This window comes from Struthio camelus, chromosome 1 (genome assembly GCF_040807025.1).
Source record: "Struthio camelus isolate bStrCam1 chromosome 1, bStrCam1.hap1, whole genome shotgun sequence".
Classification (NCBI taxonomy): Eukaryota; Metazoa; Chordata; class Aves; order Struthioniformes; family Struthionidae; genus Struthio; species Struthio camelus.
This window is the reverse complement of record NC_090942.1, coordinates 208,778,477-208,799,353: the sequence shown is the minus strand read 5'-3', so window position 1 is coordinate 208,799,353 and position 20,877 is coordinate 208,778,477. Positions and strand designations below refer to the sequence as shown.

The following is a 20,877-nucleotide window of genomic DNA, read 5'->3' as shown; positions in this document are numbered from 1 at the left end:
GGAAAGGTAGTATCTCTTATTACACCAGCTAAAAAATAGGCAAATGTTGGACATAAAGGCCCTCCTACAGAAGAGGTAAAGAGAAGTTTGGCATTGTTGATGTGGTGGGTTTTTTTTTTTTTTCAGTTTCTCTAATTACTATTAATGATAATCATGTGCAGCTATTATATACCACTTTTCTTTTATGGGATGGCTATCATGAGGATTTCTCCATTCTGCATTTGAATCTGGACTTTGTTGATGAGGCAGTTTTGGAGACCCTTTGCCTGTACTTTGTCTGGCTAAATGTTTTTACAGGTTAGCAGATCAAAGTAACTGGAAGTAACTAGTTCTAGGAAGTATTTTTGATTCCGGGTATTCTAGTAAACCCAAAATACCTGTAGAGGTAGGTTCAGCATCCAACGCATTGATGGCTGAGTTTTAATTAGCTACCCCTGTCCAGGCATAGGGGGTGATGGCGCTGGAGGCAGAGCTTGACACCTACAGCTATATAGAAAGAAAAGAGCCTGGCTTGATTTCCAGAGTGGTAAGAAAGCTTTTTAAGCAATGCTGAGAGTTGGACAGATTTATTTGGAAAATGGGTAAATCTGATACGAAAGCAGGGTCCAAAACTATAAAAAGGTCTCAAAAAGCTCCTTTTTCAAAACACAACTGCTGCTTTAAGGTTCCATAAAACACTTCAATCTTCTGTCTTTCACATAGTTCTTATCAAAATTATCTTCCTTATTCTTTCTTTGTTTTTTAACCTAGCAATTGCTCATATCAGCTTCCTCCCCACCTTCGACCCTCTTCTTTTCAAGCAGTTTAGATAAGTGAATTTTGTGGCATGTTTGCTCAAGTCTGTTCAGGTTGTTCTGTAGATTTTTCTGCTAAAAGGGATTTGCTGCTGCATTTTAGTTTTGGCTGTTGAGGGGGTTTTTGCATTGGTGTTATTAATCTGAACCAGTGCAGGCTCTGGGAATAAGCCCAGGGTATCTCTGAAAACCAGTGTTTTTGCTGGTATAGCACACAGTAATTTCAAAGATTTATTTTCCTGGCTGCAGAATGAGTCCTCACTGGATATTCTTGTCCTACCTGCAAAGGATGCAGGAACAGTTTACTGAAGAAAAGAATGTAGTGAAACAGAAGAGTTTTACAGAAAGATAACATATTAGTCTTCAGTCAGAGTTGTTTTAACACAAGAGAGTATTCGTTCAGAAGATACTATGCAGCCTCTGAAAATTAAAGTATATAGCTGTGCTTGTGAAAGATCAAGTTAGAAGATGGTAGTGGTCTCAGCCAACCTAAAGTTCTGAAAACTTTACAGATATTTTCTGACATTGGATATTGATTTTTTCAGTTTCGAAGAACTTTTTTAGTTTTATCAGTATCAGTTTTATGGCACTTATCCCGACTTAGACCAGCGTTGCCTCTGTTTCTTCAGAGTAGACCCTTCAAAGTGGCTAGAGCTTTCATTATATATAGGTTACATTTTTAATATTTAAGAAAAAAACAAACTAAATAGTAGCAATTGGCTCTGGATTGGTGGGAATCAAATTTATAGAAAATGTGTGGCGTGTGTATGATCTGATGTATACCTGCTGTTTTGCTGGGTATTCCAAAGTGTCTTCGTTACTTGACTTTAGGACCTCTGTGAGGCAGAGGAGTGGTGCCTATATATAAGCCTTCACTGCAATTAAAAAAATATCTCTAATGAGTTACTGCTCAGGAGCTGGAAGGTGCTACTAATATGAATCTTGGTTAGTCGGCTTTAGTTCAGTCTTCGTTAATAGGGTGTAACCTGTGGGGTTCCAGTGGATTAAATCCAGGGATGGGGGAAGTAAGCGTCTTAAGAAATAACTTTTTTCCAGATCAAGACAGAGCAGTAAGCATTTTTTTGTATCGTAAGAAAAAGCAAACTCTTTAACTGATTTTTTTTTTTCTTATGAGGTTTGGTTAAGAAGAAAAAAAAAATGTGCATGCTGAAACTTTTCTTGGGTTTTCCAGAAATAAATCAAATGTTTTAGAATGCTAGATTTTCAGGCTGCTCAGAAAAGTAGAACTTCTGAGTGTTTTTATTGACTGTTTCTCCATAGAAATTCTTTCCTCCCCCATCACGTTCTTTCATATTTAGTTTCCATAACCAATGTACTATTGTGAAGGAGGGGAAATGCAGGGTAACTGCAGGGAAGCCAGCCAATCACTCCGGCATCAGAGCAGACTCCAGGGCTTGTGGAGCTAACCTTTGTGACCTTCACAAGGGGCCTCTCGGAGGAGAGCCATTTTTCCTGCCTTGTAATGGTAAAGAAAAACTTGGCAACTGCTTTGATCAGCAAAGTAAAAACAAGGAGAGCAAGGAGCAAATGGGCAGCTTTGTGCACAAAACTGCCAAGTCAGTGCTTGCTTTCTCTGTGCTGGGAACTGTGTTACCACCTTAAATAGAACACGCGCGCGTGTGTGCGCGCACACTCTCTTCTGGGGTCTTGGGGTATCTGTGTTGAATAGTTTTAGAAACTATTCAACTATTTACTATTCAAAAGTAAAAGGGAATTTTGTTTGTTACAGATGACAGTGGAGTGGAAGTGTTTCGTCTAATAGTTTGCAATGTGAGAGTGAGGTAACTTTTCCTATGTTTTGGGGCAGGATTTTCAAAAGAGAAGCAATTGCAAAAATTTTTTTAATAATTCCAGTACTGAGAGGTGGACATTTCTTGTATGCAGCTGGCAAATATTTTTACTATGAAATGTATTGCTTTCCTGCAGGTCGTTGTGCTTTTGTGCTTCAGAATTGATATCTGTAATGTGTTTGAAACTCCCAGTGAAAGGAACAGTCATTTTATTTTCACAAATATATAAGATTTTGTTTTGACTCGTAGAGCTAAAGAGTTACATTCTTATGTTGGCAAAATTTTACATCACCTTTTAGCATTACTTATCCTTCATTATGTTCTTTTTACTGTTCTAATCCACCGATCTTCATTGCAGCTGTATCCTTCTGTTACCGTTCCTAGTCTCTCTGACAAGCCCTATTCCTCCTCTGTGACAGCCTTGTGCTCACCAGATGCAGTTTATTCCCCTACCTGAGCTTAAGTACTCTCCATTCCTCTCCTACGCAAGTGTAGGAGAGGTTTCCTACTGTTTTTATGCAGTGTTCTTCCCTTGCAGTTAGTCTGCCTCCAAGTTTGCTCTGCCAGCCTAACGTATTTCTGCCTAGACAGTCAAGAATTCTTCCTGCAGTTTGTAAACTCACAGGTTTCTGCCTCCTCCTTCCTTAGCTATTTCAGCTTTTCTTCACGGAACTTGGTTCCTTAAGAGATGTTGGTATTACCAGATTGCCAGATTCCTGTGCAAGTCATGCTTCCCCTTTTAGACTTCCACTGTTCACTTTCTTTTGATGTTTCATCCTTTCCTCTGCCACTCCTAAATTAATCACTCCCTAGTACTGTGCCTAAGTTCTTTAAAGTGATCGTTTCTTCTCTGTTACATGACTCAAAGTAAATCTCTAAACACTATCAGCTCCACAGTTATGGAGCCAGGTAAACTATATTTTCAGATATGCATTATTTGAAGTAAGTGCCCTTAAATTTTTATAAAAGTGCAAACATTTATATGTGTTCTCATTGTATCAGAAGATAGCTACAGGTTTTCAGCAATTAAATAACTTATTAGATCCTTGCACAGTTCTGGATAGGATGTAAATCTCTTCCAAGTAGACAATTTATTTTTGTGCAAATTGTTTAGCAGCTTTCTCCTGCACGGCATCCATTAGTCTGAGAAGTACAGTAATTTTTTTTCAGATAAGATATTTAATATCTGAAAGATCTAAGATATCTAAGAAATTAATTAACTTCAAATCCCTCATCACCAATGAATTTCTCAGTGCAGTTCTAAGTGTATTTGTGAGTAAAATGTAGTTGAGTGACTCCATTGGTGGATTTAGTTGTCTTGTGTGTACTGATAGCGTAACAGTGTGGCGTGGTCTCACTGCATTTACTCTATGTAGGGGACAAACAGCAGTCTTGGGATATCTGCCTGGTACCTTTGCCTTTGACTGCATTGAGAGAATGAGGGGAGAGCAGTTCCTGGCCAGTCCTGGGAGCAGGAGGAGCGTGCCTCCCCTCTGGGCCCTCCTCCTCCTCCTCCTCCTCTCACGTGGAGGCAGCATTGGCAACAGCAGCAGCTTCCAGCCAGCTCTGTGCGTGCTCCAGCACAGAAGGTGGTATTTGGCTGTTGGAATGATGCTTGCTGTCCAAGCAGCTGTTCCCTATAGTAAAGGTATGAGAGTTGCCAGATAGGCTGCTAGTATACAGGACTGCAGTCAAGGCCCATTCAGTTAGGCAGATAAGACTGAAATACTGAGGAAGCTGGAACATAAGGAGTCAAGTCAGAGGTCGGGAAAAGTGGAGCACAAAGGAATGAGAACTGTGAAACAGAGCCCACTCAGTCCAGGGCCTTGTCCTCTAGGTCACAGTTTCATAATGCTTATTTTGTCTTTCTTTCGTGGTATGTTTTCTGCCCTTGTGATGCAATTTTTTTTCCTATTTTTCTAAATATATGAAATATGTTCTAGAAACTACAAGAAACCTGCTTGTATGATATGCTCAGATCCTTAACAGTCCCATTTATTTCTCGTTTGAATGTAACAATTTACCAATTTTCTGAAGAAATAGTTTTCTGAAAATGTGCTTAAAGGATTATGAACTATTGAAAATAAATGATGAGAATAAAAATAATGTGCTAACTTGTGGAACGACGTGTAGAGCATGGTCACTAGAAATAGTTTTTTTATGTACAGTTTACTTCAAAAAGACTTTGAAATTAACTTTAAAATTATGATCTGATCTGATAAATTTTAAAGATAACGCTAGGTAGTATGTGTTTACTACTGAATATTTAGAGTGTGATAAATTCTGGAAGGAAGCTGCTGGATAAGTACCTGGAAATCTGAAGTGTTAAACCTCAGCTTGGGCAGCATTAGCCAAGGGAGCGTTTACTTTTGCAGTTTATTCAAGGCTTTCAGTTCAAAATTAAGAAATGGGGAGCTGAAGAGCAGGATGGTTGGCTTCCTCCTTCTGAAAACAAACTAGGTAAGGGAAAATGCCATCTGTTTTCAAAACTTTCAGTACATGGTGACTGGAAGCAAGTGGTTTAAATCACTAAATACAGATCAGCCATTTTGTGAGAATGTTAAAAAATACTGGAGCAGGGCACGCTAAAGGACTATATTAGCTCAATTAGGTTTTTATAGGCTAATTGTGAATGCCTCTGGAGGGATGTTAATTTTAAAAGAAGTAAGGGAATGTCATTCCCCTCCCTTTATAGCCTCCTTTTTGCCTGAAAGTACTGGTTTCGGACCTTCTGGTCTGGAGATTGCTATCTAGATGGTAATTTAGATTACTAGTTTAGAAGACCAACAGTGGACGTATTCTCCATGAATACATGTAGTCCTTTTTAGCCCATTTATACTTTTGGCATCTGAAGTTTGCTGCGGCAGTGAGTTTCTGCCGCGGAAGCATGTTGTAATCATCCATTTGTTTGCAGCTCTCACTGCTTGTCCTGGCAGGTGTGTGTCGGGTAGACCTATAGAGAGGCTTGCTCTGTGAGAAGCTCTGAGATGATTATGGTTCTGTTAACTCTGAGCTCTAAAAAAAAAGTTGTGTCCTGTTGCTTGGTTGTTGAAATGGTTGACAAATGCTAGTATGTATTGTCACTTCTGAGATCAGTAGCAATGTCTTTCAAGCACGGGTTATAGAAGAATTACGTTTTGTATTTGTAATTTTACATGCTAGCTACTGAGTGAGCCAAACCTGAGCAAATAGAAACAAAATAAATTTTAGAGCTTTCAGTTACAATTTTATCTGAATTGAGAGGCTTAAAGCCCTCTAATCGTGACAGTCATGGCCACTTGTTTGGTGAACATGGGTCAAAAGTAGCCCTGGAAAATAGTGATAAGAACGCTTATAGCTATAGAAAAACCTGTCTTTTAGAAGAGATTAAAGGAGTTCAGTGTGTCCAAGAGTTCAAGGTGACTTAAACCTGGTCAAAAAAGCTCCCCTACTGGGAAGGGAATTTTTGAACTAGCTCTCAAATTTTGCAGGCAAAAAGGGAAAAGCCAAGGGAGCTTGATAAGGGAGAGCGTTTGGAATAGAAAGGGATAGGTCATGGGGAAGCACTGACTGACAGTGAGTGTTACTTCTTTGTTTCTCGTTTGTTTTTGAATAAACTCCTGTGCATTAAAATATTCATAAACACTCTTTTTAGTTTTCTGTCTATACCAAAAGATACTCAAAAAACAAAGGCTTTTTTGAGCTATTGCGGATGACGTATATATAAGTTGAGGTATTGGTATTTATTGTTTGGAATAAATTAAAAGGTAGCTTCTTTTTTGAAGACGTTCTTATGCACTATATTAAAGATGTAAATAGCCTTAGAAGATACATAGGTCTCTATTTTTTTATTTCTAGAAAGAACACAGGATTTGTTTTGCTCCTGGTAATTTCACTGTCAGAGTTCAAATTTATTTATCACTTCCTAAAATGCATGACCAAATAACAAAATAGAAATGAAAATTTCTGCTTACTGGTTTCTGAAAGTTGAAATGAAAACACAATTTGTTTCTAAATTTCTTACAGCATATTTACATAGTCTTCAATGTTTTTTTTGAGTTCAAAATTAGCTTTACCTTGCATTGTTTATTTAACACCATGAGCTCCGAGTTGTTCTTGTGTTTTTTTGTTTTTTTTTTTTTTTAACTGATACTGTTTGAACTCATTGTCAGTGGTGAAGAGGAAATACCGAACCTGCAACTTGAAACTCTTTGGCTTGAAAATATTTACTAGGTCACTTTTTGGAATGAATATAATAATTATATTTAAGCATGTTATGCATTTATTTATAATAGCTGTTATTTTAAACTGTGTACACTAAGTGGCTTAATCTCATCCCATCTTTTTACTTTGTATTGTCTTTGTTAGCACAGGTTAAATGAGTAAAATAAAAATAACTTTTCAAACCATATTCTTTAGTCACTATGTTCTATTTGGTGGATGAGAAATCTGTTGCTTCTGGTGCATTGGAACTTGAGAAATCTGTTGCCAGGGAGCTGAGGTGTGGGGGATGATAAGGAATAATCTGGTGGTGAAAAATATAGTATGCAGGAGTGCCTGCAGTTGGCTCTGCAGATAGCTCCTAAGTACTAACTCAGGCAGCAACTTGTTTTCGGAAGATTTTCTTCTTTGTTTTCTATGGCAGTCTGGGAAGTCTTCATGGACATGAGTAATTGCCTCTAACCTCAGCAACACGTGGTATTTGTCTGAATTGGAAATATAACAAGCTCTACCTGAGAGGAGATGATAAGGAGGAGCCCAAAAAGGGAGGAAGAAAATTGTAATACAGGAAGTGGAAGTAAAAAGGGGGGAAAATATTTAACAATTAGAAAAATATTTTTAAAAAGTTGGATACAGTTACCAAAATACGCATGTATGGAGCAAGGAAGTAGGGGAGTTCTTGTTTGCTAAGCCTTCCTGAAGGTCTTAGATGAGAAGATAGTGCATAAGACTATTTGTGTGATTAAAATTGGAACACAAAAACAGTAGATCAATTTAAGGTGTGCAGTGGCAATTCTGAAGCATACATTAAAAATAGTTGTCAATATTAATAATTTTAGCAGTAAGAAAAAAAGGTTTCCCTTATTCCTTGCAACAAAAAAAGCTATGCATTGACTTACAGTAGGTCTTACGTGATGGTTTCTTAGAGTCGGAGCCTATCCTGTCAAGGCAATGTGGGAGCAAACATTGTCTGAAGACTCAAGCAACCTGTCTGAACTGCCCTCTGAGACTTCCTACTTAGAGCAGTAAGGAAGGAAAGTGAAGAATCTTTTTATCTTAATATTTTGCTTTCTTTGGTGGTGGCTAGCCTCAGGGCTGTTCAACAGGATTGCTAGGAACCCCCTTTAGATACTAAGGCAGCTGGCTACAGCAGCTTTTTTTGCGGCATGCTTAGGCAGGCCGCTCAGACTTGCAAAGCTTCAGGCAACCAAAAATAGGGCATACGGAAAGGGGCGTAAAATTGCTTGGATCCTGCTCATGCAAAAAAAAAGCGTTTAAGTTTTCTCTTACTTTCTTTGTTTCCTTTAAAGAGCTAAATAGGGAGAGAGAAATGAGAAAGAATCACAGAGATAAAAGGACAAGAAAGTGGTAAGGGATTCACGGCCCATCACTTCCGAAAATTGTCTACGCTTCCCTTAATAATGTGAAAGTTAGTGTTTGTTTAGTCCTGTCTTTATTATTACAGAAGAGAAAATGGTTGCATTTTGAGAAGGTGTTGTCCGTGCTTTCTAAGTAAGGGCATTGGAGAATGTCTGTGAGGTTGAGTCCAGTAATTTCCCTTGAAATAGCAGCAGAGGCAGTTCTTCCTTTAGATTTGCCCTCTTTAGTGATATCTTTCTCTCTTTCATCTAAAATTAAGGAGAAGGAAACCTAAGTGTGCTACCACAGGAAACAAACTTTGTATCTTTGTGTGGGGGAGAGATGAGGAGGTTTCTTTTAAATATAGTCCCTTTTTGATCTGTGGAACTGACAGGGCAAGTTTAAAATTAAATAAATAAATGTGATCATAACGTTTAGCCCTATGGAATTCAGAAAATGACTGAACCGGTTTAAAAAAAAAAAAAAAAAACTATGAGACCAAAGGCTTTTTTTTCAGTTTGTATAATACTGCTATTTCTTGTAGTTCTCAGAGATAGAAAGGGCCTTGAAAATAAAGATGTCCTCATATTTCCTTTTTCTGAAACTCAGGAATATATTTTTTTTAGTTTTGGAAATCCTCATAGGAGTCTGAGAATCGTAAGTTTGAGGATGAGTTTGAAATGTTTTAAGTGTTGTTATATTAGCCCCGTTTTTTTTCTAGTGTGATCCTTCTGTGCAGATTGGAAAGAGGAACAGGAGAAAGAATAAATCCAAAAAGAAGCACGTTACGACTTCTGTTTTTGTTTGGGCAAATGGCAGTTGTTTTGAGAGTGTGTTGTAGTAAGAGTGAGGCTGCCTTGGGAAACCTTTGAACTTTGCCTGCCTTCAGCTCTTTCAGTAGTCAGGCATGTATGGTTAGACTGCCTACTGTTCACTGTCCGTTGCTTCTCTGAAGCGGGGGCCTTTTTGAGAGTGCTCTTTTAAGAAAGGGCAGTACTGTGTTGCCACCCCAAAACAGCCAGATACTGACTATTCTAAGCTTAATGTTAACTCCTTAATGTATCTATATTGTAGAGCACGTATCTGTATTGTCAGCATGTAGATGCGTGCTAATAAAGACTGCCTTTGGATACCATAATATTGAATGTTGTATTTTGTGTATCTGTAAAAACGTTGTAACTCGTATATCCATGTGCATTCTTTTATGAGATGTACTTTCAGGAACTTCTCATGGTTCTTAGCATCTTGCAAGGTGGACTCACTGTAGGAATGAATTCCTAAAGAGTAAACTCCTAGTAGCAATAAACTCCTAAAGAAGTCTAGAAGAACTTTCCTGACTATTAGGGACTTTGTGCAAAATCTGTTTCTGCACCAATTAGGCTTTTGTCAGAGACGTTTAAGATTACTTTTCTCCTTGCTCCTTCATTCTAATTCAGATCCAAGCCATTCATTTGCTGAACAAATTTTTGCAGCCTAAACGTATATTTGGGTAGTATATGCCACAGTTCTCTCTGATATTTTTATTAATGGAGGGGATAGAGCTCTTAAGATCTGTGTTCCCACCTGGTGTTGTGGCTGTCAGTAGGATCTTTGTGCTCACCATTCTTCTAATACACCCTGCTTGTGTTCTTACTCAAAGTTAATGAAATCATAGCTGTGACACAACACCTGATTGCACACTTAACGATTGCATATTGATTTTAGGATATGCTTTTGCAAGCTGAAAGTAGGATAGGGCTGCCTGCATCATCATATCGGCAGTATACTCTCTATCATCCTATAACTGGTATGGTTTGAGGACATTGGTAGCATAAATCAATTAGTCCAACATGGGCTTTGTTCAGTTTGAGATATAAAAGCCTGTCAGCGGCAAGAGAGAAAATGATAAAAACAAAAATATCTCTGTATTGTGTACTGCAGCAATATAAGCATACAGAAACTTTGTCCACGTTTCTGTTTCCTTGAAACAGGCTGTGGCTGGACGCATTACTATCCTGAAGAAATAAACCGTGGTAAGAGCTTTAGGGCATTTTTCTGTTATTTTTGAGGAGAAGGTCAGATTAAGGGGTTCTAAATCTTACTGCTAGGTGCTTTTATATATATTAGGTTGTAATAATGCTGAAACCTAAAGAAGCCTTGCAACTAAATATGGAGAGGACAAGTGAAAATACAGTGCTTTCCCAACCGATAGGTGGAATACCATCTCTCTCTGCCTATCAGATCTTTGTTGCCGAGTGACCAACAGCCTTTCTTTTTGTTAAATTTGTTATTTACAAAGACAACTGGAAAGTCCTTAAGGACCTTGAACTGTTTTGAGTGTACCTCCTTGCTTAATAGTGGTGCCAATTTAGCAAAGTATTGATGGAATACTGAATTGGCAATATAGAGAATTGCTGACAGAGCTGTCTCACATCCTCTTCAGGCTTTTTTTTTTTTTTTTTTTTTTTAAACTGTTGCTGGTTTAAGCTACAATTTGTGTCACTTGAAACAATGTTGTAATATTAAAGTATAAATCTGTAACCTTCTATTATACCATTTGCAGGGAACCATACCACTTTTAAGTCAGCAACTCTTAATTAAAAACACTGATATATTTGGAGAGTTAGTTTCTTGCTTTAATCTTTTCCCAATTCTTGAAATCCCCTGAATAGGGTTTAAAAAAAAAAAAAAAAGAAAGAAAAAGGAAAAGAGTGCCCAAAGAATGTCACAGCTTCTGCCCTCAGGTGAAGCTGAACCCACTCCATTGTGTGTAATAGTCTCCCTAACAGCATCATTAGTCAAAAGCCAGAAACCTCTGCATGCTACACTCCAGGTTTTTGAGAGTGGTAATAAAAGCAGTTCATGCCCAGGCTGGTTCTACTCTAAAACTTTTTTTTTCTGTCCCATATCTAAACCGAACCTTGAAAAATTCACCTGTGGGGTCCCCTAGCCCATCTACCTTTGCAGGCTAATTTTGGCTTTCCAGCTATTACTGCCCCTGTGAGGAACTTTTGTCTAGCTCTGTTGTTGAGTTAGCAGAAACTGTCACTTTCACAACTGTCTTACAGTCAGACTACTGCATTCGGGATTCTCTCTTAGAGGCTTTTTTCTCTGAAGTAGTAGATATTCTGGTTTCTTCTCTGCCTTCTAGCAGGATGTCTTCAGTGGGTATCTTGCAGATAGCTTAAACTGCCTCGAAACAGTGCAAGTTTTCAGAAGATTTGGCAAAGAATTTAGTCTAAAGTGGGTTCTCTGAGAGAATTTATGGTAGTTTCAAGATCGGAAATACTTGCTTATGTTCACCCACTGCCAATAGAAGAACTAACTTTCAGTAAGTGTGTTCAGTCCTGATATATATGTTCAGTCATACTGGATTGGAACATACTGATGAGAGTTCTAAAATAATTCAGTAATAGCATTTACGAACCGATACAATAGTCATGAGTTGTCTAATCTGTAAGGCTCTTAGATAAATAAACGGGGAAAACTTTCCAGATTGTTACATAGTATGTAAATTGAGGAAACCAGCAACATAAAAGCTGGCTGAGAAGACAAGGGAAAAAATATGAAAAGAGAGCATCTGTAGCTCAGTCGTTTAGGGTAAAATTGAACCATAGATTCACATAGGTTCATGTTCAGGGTCCAATGAAAAGTTGAAATTTTACACCAAAAGTCAAAAATAGTAAGGTTTAACTTCATTTGTGTACTTGCTTGTGTTACATAAAGGCTTTCCCATCCACCGCTACTATAAAAAGTGCGTGATGCCAAGTTACTTCAACAGGTTTTTGGTAGGTCTATCGTGATGTGGTTGGCGCGTGTTTGTGTTTTGTTTTTAATAAAAAAGTATTTCCAGTGAAATCTTAAAACAGCCTCAAAAACCTAAACATTGAAGTCCCAGTTGCAGTCACCTCTACTGGAGACTACAAATTTTCTCAGTCAGACATAAAATTTAAGGCTTGGCTATGTAGTAAGACATATGGACATTACTGAATACTGAGAAAGAAATGCCAGTCTTGTCCCTTATGGGGACACTTTTAGACTGAACAACAAATTTTCTTTCTGAAAATTTCTGAAAGCTTTTGCCTACATGTTCTGGAACATCCTTTTACGCAGAATCATGTCCAAACTGCAGAGAGAAGTGCAGGATGATTTATTCTGCCTTATTTGTCTCCTTTTATGTTTACATCATACAGACCTGTTCAGTTTTTGCTGCTGCAGAGATTTCATGCAGTATATTTATCTAGTACCTAAAATTAGGATATCTGTATACTGTTCTTTGCTTTTCTCCCTAAGGACACACTTCTATCACACGTTTTGGTATAATGATCTGACAATTTCTAAGCTGATCAAGTTAGTAATATTTTATCTTTTTAGGTAAGATCCTTTCTCGTGAAAGGAAAGTTCTCAATCCAAATCATATTGCAGAAGAACTGAAGTTCTGGGTGAAGTGTGGTTTAATAGTAAGTGAGAATTACATTGAATGAGTGAAGTCCTTAACCTACTTTGAGAAGAGTATCCAGAAACAGGAACATTATATTTGCAGTACTGCAGAAATAACATTTATAGTTGATGACTGGTTGAATACATCAGCTGGATATGTGCCTCCTAAAGCTTCTGAAGGATTTAAGTAATCGTTGAGTGTCCTTTTGTGTTAATCTGTTTCTGACATGGCGTTCGATGTTCGTGTCACAGCTGGCGTGAAGGCACATAAGTTCGTGGTTTGTAGGAATTTTTTTTATGTTAGTCTATTAGCATCTAAAGATTACTTTCAGTAAACAAGTAATAAATATTTTTCCTCCCTCTGAATCTGCTCCTTCTCCCTGATTTTGTGTTTTTGTTTTGTTTTTGATATCTATTTAAATTTTGGTTAGAAATTCAATTTGACAAATCTTCTGGCATGTAAAATATTGTGTTAATGCCAAAAAAATATTTCTTTCAATTAGAAATTATAATTCTTAACTGCAGCGATGGTGTTTATATGCTTAAAATGAATATCTGTTTTTTTTTCTTTTAAAGTTGGTATTTGTCAATGAATAACTTTTGAAAATGTATCCATGTAAATGACTACTTGTGTTACATTCCTTAGGTTGATTAGTGTAGTTTCAAAGTTGTAAAAAAAAAAAAAAAAAAAAAAAAAACTTCTTTTTTGTTTTGTTTTTTGTCTGTCTCTCTAGCTTTGTTTCCCTTCCAAAAATTCAGGATATGGACCAGGGAGATGAGGAAAAGCAGTTTATGCAAGGAGTATGGTTTGATGGAGGTGGAAGAGAAGGGTGAAGATAGGGGGAAAATGGTATGTGGGTCAGAAAAAGAAAGCCAATGTCACGCCAGTCTTCAAAAAGGGCAAGAAGGAGGAGCCAGGAAACTACAGGCCTGTCAGCCTCACCTCCATCCCTGGAAAGGTGATGGAACAGCTCCTCCTGGAGGTCATCACTAAGCATCTGGAGGACAAGAAGGTGATCAGGAGTAGTCAGCATGGATTCACCAAAGGGAAATCATGCTTGACCAATGTTATAGCCTTCTATGACGGAATGAGTGGCTGGGTAGATGAGGGCAGAGCAGTGGATGTTGTCTCCCTGGACTTGAGCAAGGCTTTTGACACTGTCTCCCATCACATCCTTGTAGGGAAACTCAGGAAGTGTGGGCTGGATGAGTGGACGGTGAGGTGGATTGAGAACTGGCTGGATGGCCGAGCTCAGAGGGTTGTGGTGAATGGCGCAGAGTCAAGTTGGAGGCCTGTGGCTAGTGGTGTCCCCCAGGGGTCAGTGCTGGGTCCAGTCTTGTTCAATATATTCATCAATGACCTGGAGGAAGGGACAGAGTGCACCCTCAGCAAGTTTGCTGATGAGACTAAACTGGGAGGAGTGGCTGACGCACCAGAAGACTGTGCTGCCCTTCAGAGGGACCTGGACAGGCTGGAGAGCTGGGCGGAGAGGAACCTCCTGAAGTTCAACAAAGGCAAGTGCAAGGTCCTGCACCCAGGGAGGAATAATCCCAGGCACCAGGACAGGCTGGGGGTTGACCTGCTGGAAAGTAGCTCTGCCGAGAAGGACCTGGGAGTGCTGGTGGACAACAAGTGAAGCACGAGCCAGCAGCGTGCCCTTGTGGCCAAGAAGGCCAATGGTCTCCTGGGGTGCGTTAGGCAGAGTGTTGCCAGCAGGTGGAGGGAGGTGATCCTGCCCCTCTCCTCAGCCCTGGGGAGGCCTCACCTGGAGGACTGTGTCCAGTTCTGGGCTCCCCAGTACAAGAGAGACATGGCACTCCTGGAGAGAGTCCAGCGGAGGGCTACCAAGATGATTAGAGGGCTGGAGCATCTCTCCTATGAAGAAAGACTGCAAGAGCTGGGCCTGTTCAGCCTGGAGAAGAGAAGATTGAGAGGGGATCTCATCAACGTGTACAAGTATCTGAAGGGGGAGTGTCAAGAGGATGAGGCCAGCCTCTTCTCCGTGGTGCCCAGCGACAGGACAAGAGGCAGTGGGCAGAAACTGAACCACAGGAAGTTCCATCTGAACCTGAGAAAAAACTTCTTCCCTGTGAGGGTGACTGAGCATTGGAACAGGTTGCCCAGAGAGGTGGTGGAGTCTCCTTCCCTGGAGATGTTCAAAAGCCGTCTGGATGTGATCCTGGGCAATATGCTCTAGGTGACCCTGCTTGAGCAGGGAGGTTGGACTAGATGATCTCCAGAGGTCCCTTCCAACCTAAACGATTCTGTGATTCTGTCAGGAGGCAAGGAATTGAGAGAGACAGGACAAAGAGTTGCCTTTTATTGAATCAACCTTACGACTAGTATGATTTTAATGTAATCAGCTTGCTTTGAGACTTGTTTTCTCTGTCACTCTTTCTTCTAAGAGAAACACTAGTTAGGGAGTTTTAGTGAGGGACTGACTTTTCTCAAGTAATGCTTAGCTACGGAGCCCGCTGGCTGAAATAGCTGACCATGTTCATAACTCCACACGAACATTAATCGTACTCTGCATGGTACGCTTGAGCAGTCTTGAGGAATCAATAATGCTGCCCTTGTGCACAAAATCTGCTATAGTTTTGAAACTGCTTATTCCATGGTCCGTTCATCTATCCAATTTCAGATTTGTTGAGGAGAGTTGGTGGGGGTTTTTGTCTGTTCCAGTAGTTCACTCTGCAAATACGATTCTGTAATGCAATAAGACAACTTTTTTTATTACTCAATGCTTAAATAGTGATAACATGATGAAAGTTATAAAATAAAATGTCCCTTGTAGGCACATATTTTATAAATATATATTGTATGTGTTTTTATGGGAGTTAAATGCAAATAAACAAATGTGTAATCTTGGATGAAGTGGTGTTTTCCCACAGTTTGCACTGTTCCCAGAACTGAGTTAAGCACACTTGACAAATGGGAAATACAGGGGAGGAGTGATACATGCTGGTACTGTAATTTAAACACGATCTTTGAAGTATTTCTGTGCAGTGTTTTTGCATGTGTATTATCTTCACCTGCTTTCATTACTTTGTAGAACTGACCAGCAGGAAAAGAAAAAAACATTTTATAGTATGAAAGTGTACGTATAATCCAATGTGTAGAGGGGTTATAGGTCAATCTTTACTATATAGTGCCCTACTATGTTAATAAATAGGCTAAAAAGGAAATAAAGAAGTCTTGCTGCAGTTAACAGATGTTTCTCAGTGGAGCTGAATGTTGGAAGAAGTATGCAACCAAAGATGCAAGTGTACTTAGTATTGCCTGTGTTAAACTGTGTCATGGAAGTTAGCGTGGCAGCAGCGCCATTTAAATTGGTGCTGCAGTAATAAAGCGTTTCCTATCCACGAGGGAAAACTGGCAGTACTTGCCATATGGATGAAAAATAGGGCTTTGTTTACTATTATATTGTTGTACAAATGACGTTCCCCCCTACTTTGTAATTCTTCTAGAGTATGTCTGAAACTTTTTGGCCAGGAATTGTTTGTATGCATGTATAGAGGAGTTAAAATACACAGAGCGAAAAAGTTGCATGTCTTAAAATAAAACTTCCTCTTCGAAGCCACTCATGATATTTTCCAACTTATAACAGAAAGTCCTTTTAATGATTTGAATGTGATAAATAATTCTACATGAGCCGTTATTTTGGTGACTAATGCTCCATTTTATGATCTCCTGAAATTGTATTTGTTCATTTTCACTTCTCTGAAGTAATGAACCAAATCCAGAAGTTCTTATTTTTGAAAAGTCATTTTTTTTTAACGTCAGAGAACAAATTAGAAAACACTTTAGTAATTCAGTGGAGCACGTTGTTTATTAATCAGAGCAAAGATTTCCGTAGTACAGTTCTAGGCGTAGAGGTTAGGTGTTCGGAGCAGGGAGGCAACAATATTCTGTTTTATTTGTCTGGTTTGACCTAGGATGAGGTCTTAATTTATGACCAGAGCTGTTGGATGCAGTCGTCATGCACATACGTAAACAGAGTCTTGGATTCATCTGTTCTAATGTCAGAGTTTTTGACCTAGTTACCTTAGGTTGCCTTTGTAGTCGATGGAGAAAATAGGCACTCCTGGAGCCTGATTCACCTCAGGCTTGAATATGTTCCTAAAACTGGTCAGATGAATTTCATCCCGGTGGCGCTTGTTTAGGTTATTTTCTAGTCAGCGGAGAGCAGGGTGCCGAGGTCGGATGTTGTTGTCCCAGAATGTCTGTGCTGAATGTGACCGAGTCTGAATTATGTACTCCTTTCAAATGTCTAAAGCAACATGTTTTAAAGGAGCAGTTGCTGTACAGTTATTGAATCAGAACACGAAGATGGGAAGTTTACAGCTAGATTGATATTTCGGTGTGAATTCCCACTGATTTACCAGGATACACACACAACACACAGTAAAACACAGGTACAAGGCGGAGATATGAATTGGAGTACCTATTTTTGAACTCAGGTCACCAGTATAATTTGTATTCCAGCATTAAATGTAAGTTTTGCTGAAGGAAATGGAAATGGGCATTCCATGTAATCCAGAAAAAAGTAACTTTAAGAATGATTAGCGTTAAGGAAAGAACGGTGCCAAGTTAATGATGTGCTCTATTTTGAATAATAACAATTCCATTTGACTATCAGCTCTAATTTATACCGATTCTAAGTGAATTGATAGCAAGCCTTACTGTCAAAGCTTAGTGTGTACTATAGTTTTGTTTTTGTCCACATTCAGAGCAATCTTCATTTACGGTATCAAGATATCATGATGCTTGTTGAGGAATAGCCTGCATTTGTTAATTGTTTGCAAAGCATGATAAGTACATACTCAAAGCGAAGTAATCATTCATTACATTTTATTTTTTGGTTGACTTGGATAGTTTTGTGAATGACAGTGTTGGATATATTTGCCAGTTTCTCAGACTAGATCAAATGTAAATTCCAGAAGTTTTGTCATGAAATTCTGCAGAGGGCTGGCTGAGATGCTTAACAATCCGACTATCCTCAGCTTTTCATGTTAAACTGACAGGCAGCTGAACATCACTTTTGTTGTTGTTGTTCTAGTGTGGCTGGTTACTTAAATTACCACAGAGATGCTGTTCAGTTGTCAGTGATGAGGAGAGTAGACCCTCAAATAATCCATCTTGAGAATGTGATGTATGCCCAGAAAACTTGGAAAGACTGCTGATTACTTCCTAATCAGCTCATTACAGCTGCTGAGATGCTGAGCAGGAGGAACTCCCCATGCCAAGTTACTTGACTCTGCTCGAGATTCCAGACATAACTGGCTTGGTCTGAAAGACTCTGAAGTCGCATTTTAAAATGACAAATAATTGCTAATCGAAGAGAAAAGGAAGAGATTTACTTCATAGATACAAGTTATGGCACAAGAACCTAGATTCTGATATTCGTGTGGAGCCTTATCTCGCCATTGCTCCAGCTCTAATTGGTGCAGCTGTTTGTGGAGAAAGCGGTGGTGACCGGAGTAAGGGTTTGAGAATCTGACCTACAGTAATGCTTGGAAAAAATCCAGAAAGATCTTGCGCTTGGATTTGAATGTGGCTGTTGTTTGCTGGCTTAACCTTTTGTTGTAAAACTTTCTGTGCTAGCAGTTCGTTGTTGTGAATGCACGACTGTCCTAACTCTTTCTTTGTTTTGTCTTAGTCACATTGATCAGACAACAACATGGCAAGATCCTAGGAAGGCCATGCTTTCCCAGATGAACGTTACAGCTCCCACCAGTCCTCCAGTGCAGCAGAACATCATGAATTCAGCATCAGGTAAGCAAAACCAGTATTTATGAAAAAGGTCATACAAATGAAACATCTCTGTAAAATCTGAAGGGCTGTGTGTCCAAATCTCATACTTGTCGTTCCAGTTATCCTAATTTTAAACTTTAAATTTGAAAAGCCTGTTGCATCAAGCAAGAAGCTGATGCTTGAGGTATGAGAATGTGTATAGCAATTATAATCCTTTAATGTGTAATTCTGTTCCCCCCTCCCCCCCTCCATGGATGATTCATGCATTTAAAGGAGCAGAAGTTCTACCTTAATTTCTTTTGGCTGAAAATGCTGTTTAAATTTATTGAAAACAGAATTTATTTTAAATCACTGTTATTTCATGTTAAAGCTATCGTGCTTTTACAGTGTTCTTCTGCCTCCCCGTGCTTACTCCAGATTTGATGTTCTTACATTCTTTTACATCTCCCACGTTTGTTATGAATAACTCATTCTTCTGTCTTCCTGATGTGAATATAGCAAACACCCAGAAAAGTCTTGTTTAGTAGCAGAGATGTTTTGGTTTTTCCTCTTCCTTTCCTATCATTTCCAGAATCCTATTTCATGGTAATTATTCCTCCAGCTGAGGAGTCAGATGTTTTTTTCCTGGAGTATAGAATTGTTTTTACAGCTAGTCTGTGAGGGCCATCACTAGACAGCAGTATAGTATGCTTGTTCTTACTAGAAAAAGTGATATGTATTTTCAGAGCTTCCTTGTCCTAATGGTGCAGAGAACAAGTAGATACATTTGATTCTATACTAGTTTGACTGCTGCACTCTTTCCTGTGCTTTGTTATCTTCTGTCTGTCACTGAGGTTCATTTTTTTTAGTTTATTTTCTCGCAGTCTGATTTTATTTTGTGTATGTCTGCTGTTCCTGTATTTTGCTAAGGTTATTCTCTTGTGCTGCCTTTTGTTGTCCATATAGAAAGCTTTGTTTCATGCTGCAATTCACATGCTGCCAGGCAATACCAAAAGATTAGCAGGCATGAGCAAACTGTGCTGTTCGTGACTAAATATTGGAATGGAAGCTAACCAAACCGTATCTCAACTTTTTGCTGGCTAGGCCAAGAGGTTGGATTTTCCTGAAACAAATGAAGGAGTCCTGTTCAAGTTTAAGAAGTTGTGGTTCAAAGCAGTTAAGCTTTCACTGTGTCATGTGAAAATATAATCTTTGTTTTTTTGTTTGTTTTTTTCTGTAAATATATATCCTAGGAAATCTACAGCACTAGAGACGATGATAAAAGCGTAGGGATACTTCTGAAGAACAGGGAATAGGAGAAAGGGAACAATTACCTTGGTCTGCCTTACCTTTGATTTATCTCCATATTTATATTCAAGTTAGATGCTCATTGCTTGAATATCAACCTAAAGTTCTGTGTTTTAAGGTGGCTCCCCGATCTTTCCATTGTACCAAGGATTAATAGGGAAAAAATGTTGATAGTGAAACAAAATACACTGTATGTACGTGGAAAAAATATATGTCATCACATGTATTATCCCAGTGAAGGATCTTTAGCCAAAAAAATATGAGTACACCAGTTAGTTATAAGAGGGTAAAAAGCTGAAAAAGAGTCTAAGAATTACTACTCAGGAATTATAAAAAAAAAAAAAAAAAAAAAAAAAAAAAAAAGGATTTAAATGAAGTTGATTAATGCAAGTGTGATCGAGTGCTCTTACATTGATCCGGCTGTTCTTGTAATAGCGTTGAAACAGAGCTATGTGGGGTGTCTTGTGACTGGAGAAAACAGACTTATTTGAATACAGTACAAGTTTCTTGGATGTTTATGTTTAATTGCACAAATGATTTTGTATTGAAGATGAGTTGAAAGTCTTGTAAAGTTTTTTCCCAATGCTCTGACTTTGATAAAGTGCCTGAGGAAATCAAAACTTCTCAATGTATCGATAGTTAAGTGTTTACGTGGCTTTTTTAAAAGCTTAAATCATTGAGATAATGTAATTTAGAACTGGCTTTTTGGATGCACCTGCTATCTCTTAACTTCCTTTTGTTTAACAGAAATCTGTTTTGAATTAAATAATATTGAACCTGCTTTTATTGTATGTCATTCTATTCCTGATACCTGATTTGTACTAACTTCCAAATATGACTGCGTATTTGTTTTTAGTAAAACTTCTTGTATCTGGTTCTATTAACTTTTACTACTGAGTTTACAGCAACTTTTGCTTCCTTGGTGGCTTTCCTAATCAGTAGGAGAAATGGAAAAATCAAATAAATAACTGTTCCCTGGGCACACTGGAACTTAAATCTGAGTGCTAGCATCATATAAGACTACGCTGGTGTTCTAATTGGATAGTCGTCCACAGGAACTAGGAAATAAAGTTGAGACTTTTAAATCACAAGTTTGCTGGTATGAAATGTCGGCAATGAAACATGCCCTAGTGCCTTGAGAGCCTTTCATGAAAGATATTAGAAAAAAACAAATAAAAGCATTGTGACAGCTGGAGGTCACTGACTTGCGAAGAAACATCCAAAATACCACAAAAGAGAGAATGTTTTCCTT

General features: G+C 38.6%; 1 protein-coding gene across 8 annotated transcripts in view; it reads left to right on the top strand.

Moving 5' to 3' along the window:
• The window catches only part of YAP1 (Yes1 associated transcriptional regulator), a 95,756-nt gene that overhangs the window by 28,382 nt on the left and 46,497 nt on the right, over positions 1-20,877 (top strand). For all 8 annotated transcript variants that reach the window (XM_068930385.1, XM_068930386.1, XM_068930387.1 and 5 more), the window contains exon 3: positions 18,244-18,359. In XM_068930385.1, the coding sequence (XP_068786486.1) occupies positions 18,244-18,359 (116 nt within the window). The remainder of the gene's footprint in view (positions 1-18,243; positions 18,360-20,877) is intronic.